This window comes from Eurytemora carolleeae, unplaced genomic scaffold, assembly GCF_000591075.1.
Source record: "Eurytemora carolleeae unplaced genomic scaffold, Eaff_2.0 scaffold126, whole genome shotgun sequence".
In the NCBI taxonomy this organism is placed as follows: domain Eukaryota; kingdom Metazoa; phylum Arthropoda; class Copepoda; order Calanoida; family Temoridae; genus Eurytemora; species Eurytemora carolleeae.
This window is the reverse complement of record NW_019396159.1, coordinates 422,768-427,037: the sequence shown is the minus strand read 5'-3', so window position 1 is coordinate 427,037 and position 4,270 is coordinate 422,768. Positions and strand designations below refer to the sequence as shown.

General features: G+C 37.8%; 1 protein-coding gene across 1 annotated transcript; it reads right to left on the bottom strand.

Annotated features, from left to right (window-relative positions):
* Positions 1–176: 176 nt before the first annotated feature.
* LOC111696761 (DNA topoisomerase I, mitochondrial) lies at positions 177–3,482 on the bottom strand (the record flags this gene model as incomplete). Its single annotated transcript, XM_023466491.1, is given in 4 exon segments — positions 177–325; positions 644–778; positions 943–2,077; positions 3,188–3,482. Coding segments are annotated over 3 exon segments (1,418 nt in total), but the record flags the coding sequence as incomplete, so codon positions are not given.
* Positions 3,483–4,270: the final 788 nt, after the last annotated feature.

Here is a 4,270-nt window from a genome sequence, read left to right as displayed (position 1 = left end):
AAGTTTAAGATACAGGAGGGAGGAGCAGTAATATTAGCATTGTGACCCAAAGTTTATTTATAAAGTTTAAGATACAGGAGGGAGGAGCAGTAAAATTAGCATTGTGACCCAAAGTTTATTTATAAAGTTTAAGATACAGGAGGGAGGGGCCGTAAAATCAGGAAAAGAAGACTAACCTGATGACATCTTTCTCCTTGTCATTCATTATCTTTCTCCAGTCCTTGAAGAAGTTCTTGTTAAACACCTCCTTGGTTGTGTAGTCATGGTCCAACATTCGTCCGTAGAATGTTGCAACCTCTTCGGTATCCTGGGACAGCCGCATCACCTAAAATAACTATCGTCTGAAAAAATTTACATAAAAATATTAAGAAGTTGGACAAAGTTTATTCGCTTTGTTTGAATTGTCCTAATTATTTAAGAAACTGCGGTAAATAATTTGTAACTCTTTTATCCGGATCAACACAAAAAATGCAGATCCGCATCAATGTAGAAGGCTAATCCTGGAGACATTAATAACATGTTTTCAAGAGTATTCATATGTTTTCGACTAAGGCAAAACCACAGCTAGATATTTGCGTATTATGTATCGTGTTACAATCAACAAAGCCATTATGTCATAAATCTGATCAAATTTCCTTCTCACCTTGCCATCATACCAGAATCTGACATTATCAGGAAGAAGTTCATACTCCGGGGCAAACAGAGGACCCTTGTGCTCCAGGAATCTCCACTTTACACCTTCAGGGAGCTGTTCATTCTCCTCCCACCATCTCCAAACCTGAAAATATTCAAAAAATAAACCATGTTATAGAAGATATCAGGGGACAGACAGGTGAAGATAAGCCTTCTGCAACTAATCAATTAACTTAATACTTTGAACCTGAACTTATGAGTAACTGTAGCCCCCCGCGGTAAAAATAAAATGAGAGAAACAATGTTTACCTTCTTCTCTTCTTCCAATTCTTTCTCCTTTTTAGTCATTTTCTTGGTGGGACTTCCGTTAGTGGTAGTCTTCTTCTCAACCTTAGCCTTCTTCTTCGCCGGCTTGAAATCTTCTTCTTCTTCCTCATCTTCGTAAGATTTACTCTTCTGCTGTTTCTTAGCCTTGGCTTTCTTTTTAGAGATGGGTTCGTCTTCAGAATCTTCCTCACTCTCAACTTTCCTTTTCTTATTCTTGGATGGTTTCCTCCGGGCCAGGGGAACATCTTCATCGGACTCTTCGCCATTCACTTCAGGTTTAAAATCTTCCTCTTCCTCCTCCTTGATATCAGGTTTAACGTCTTCATCTTCTTCATCATTTTTTCCTTTACCCTTCAGCCTAGCCTCCTCCTGCTCGAAATAATCATCCCCGAGCTCCATAGGCTCATCCTTAACTTCTTTCTTAGGAGAAGACTTTTCTTTTCGTTCCTTCTCCTTCCTTTCCTGTCTTTCACGTTCCTTCCTTGCTGCACGTTCTTCCTCTGTCTCGTTCTTCTTTTCCTTTCTTTCCTTCTCCTTACGGATTCTTCTTTCCTCTTCAGTTTCATTTTTGCTTTTTTCTTTTCTTTCCTTTTCTTTACGGGCGGCTCTTTCTTCTTCAGTTTCTTTTCTTTTCTCTTTTCCTTCCTTTCGTTCTCTCTCCTTTCGAGCAGCTCGTTCCTCCTCAGTTTCAGATTTCTTTTCCCTTTTCTTTCTTTCCTCATATTCTTTTCTCTCTCTTTCCTTTCTAATCTTTCTTTCTTCCTCAGTTTCGTTTTTAGAACGTTCTTCTCTCTCTTTACGTTCCTTTTCCTTTCTTGCAGCACGTTCCTCTTCAGTCTCCTTCCTTCGCTCCTTTCCGTCCCGTTCCTTCCTTTCTCGTTCCTTTCTTGCTGCCCTCTCCTCCTCGGTCTCTTTCGGTTTACTTTCTCGTCGCTCCTTCTCCTTTCTTATTCTTCTTTCTTCTTCAGTTTCATTTTCCCGTGCTTTCCTTTCCTTCTCCTTCCTTACTCTCCTCTCCTCAGATGATTCTCTGTTTTTGCTTTTAATATCTCCATTTCCGTTGCAATGCCCGTTCATACCATTGGTTACAGGGGAGGACAAATCATCTACTTCCATCCTGGAAAACATGCATTATAAATCAGCACTAATGCTTTTACATAACCTTGGAGTAATGCACTAAAGAAAAAGAAACAAAACCGGTCCGTCCGAGTTAATGACTTTTGTCAATAAAGCTGCGCACATATATTTTTCCCCACAAATTTATTTTTTATACGATTCGGGGTTTTTGATCAGGGTCTGTCCTAGTGAACGACTTTTGGCCCCCCCCCCCCTCCTATCAATTTTTTACATGACCATTTATTTTTCAGCAAATTTATTATTATTTATTTTATTGTTATTTAGGGTTAGGTTAAGACACTTTCTGGGCCGAGCGCTGCGGCTAGGATGGGCTAGGGGGCCGAGCGCTGCGGCCACGGGTTAGGTTAAGTTAAGACACTTCCTTTCAGACCCATGTACAAAATTGATATGAGGGGGGGGGGTGTCCATAAATCATTCTCTAGGAATATACCTTTGATCATGTGTTACAGTGAGCTACATGTACAAAATTGACCCTAAAAAATTGTCAGTGCATTTCCCGACCGGACGTTACGCAGACAAGGAGATCACCGAAACAGAACAAATTATATTTTTTTTTTAACGAAAACTTTAAAACTTGTAATTTTCGTAAATAACATTTAAAATAAAAAAACATTTTTTAACACTTTTTTAGATTTTGTTTGAAAAAAATTAAATTTTCGAATTTGTGAAAAATTTTATCGAGAAATGTATCGAAAGCAATCAGATTTTAAATTTAGGAATTTGCAAGAAAAAAATTTGTAGAATTTTGTCGTTATATTGTCAAGTCCCGTTTTATCCGGATACTTAGAATTCTACGAACAAAGATGGCGGTTTAGCTCTCCCATTCTCAACCTTTATATTTCATTCCTTAAAAACTATATTTCTACACTTTCCATCTCGTTTTGGAAACTCTTAATACGTTTTTAACTCGTTTTGGTTGATCTAGATTTTTTCTCAAAAATTTGAAAAATTAAAAAAAAATTACAAGTGTTTATAATAATGTCCATTTAATTCCTGGGACTTCTCCAATTTCTGGATTTTCTGTTTTCAATTTAATTAAATGGGGCTAATGTTTGACCCTGGTGGGTTTACTCGAGGAAATGTCGATTACCTGTTCTTCTGTTGAGTTGAAAGATGATTTGATGAGGTGTAGAGGAAGATTTAGACTGAAATGTTTTCCACGAGGTGAAAATTTTCCAAGTGCCAGCTTAGTTTGGAACTTAGTACAATCTCGGACGAGAAGCCAGGAGCTGAGGAAGGGCAAAGTAGGCAGAGGCGGACAGGGCCATCAAAGTTTCCAGCGCAGCTTGTTCTGCGCAAGGAGCTGATTCAAAGATAGCTAGACTGACAGTCGGACCGGGCCCTTAACCTGCCCAGCTGTTAGGCGAACTAAGTCGTGCCGGGACAACTATTGTTTAATTGGCGCGGACAGTTTCCCTTTAAGCGGGTCGGCTCGCCGGATCCTTCAGTCATTGGGTTGGCAGCGAAACCGCGCGGCGTTGGAGCTAAAGTACAGATGGAAACAAACGACATTCAAAGACATCAATTTAAATTTATTAATATTATTGACGTCTTACGTAATGATTAAGATTGGGGTCATTGGGGACACTAATTGTCAGAACTTCTAAAATTTGTATCAAGCATCAAACTAATGTTAATAACGGTATTAATCATGCAATGTTTAGAAGAGCTGCTAGGGGAAAATTTCAACAACTTGACTTAATAAGCAAAACCAAGAAAAATGAAAAAAGGTTTTATCATTTGTACGAGGGAGGGAACCCCCAGACGCCATGAGCCTCTACTCATGCAGAAATGAGCCTCCACTATACATGACGGCAACAGCTTCTTAAACTCGACTTGGCTTTTAAGTAGTAAAGGAATGTTCGCATTTTTTTTAAANCAGCTTCCTAAACTCGACTTGGTTTTTAAGTAGTAAAGGAATGTTCGCATTTTTTTCAAAATATAAAAAAGGTTTATCAAAGATCAGTAAAGTCTTGATCAATTATTATAATTAAGGAAAACATGTTTATAGAAAAAATTATGGAAGTAATGAATTTAATTTGATATTTTATAATCTTTAATTTAAGTGATACCTTTATTTGAAATTTCTATCAGATTAAGATAAGGTATTGCTTAAATCAAAGATTATTAAAAAATATAAACAAGTTCAATTTAGAATTTCAAAATAGCCTCC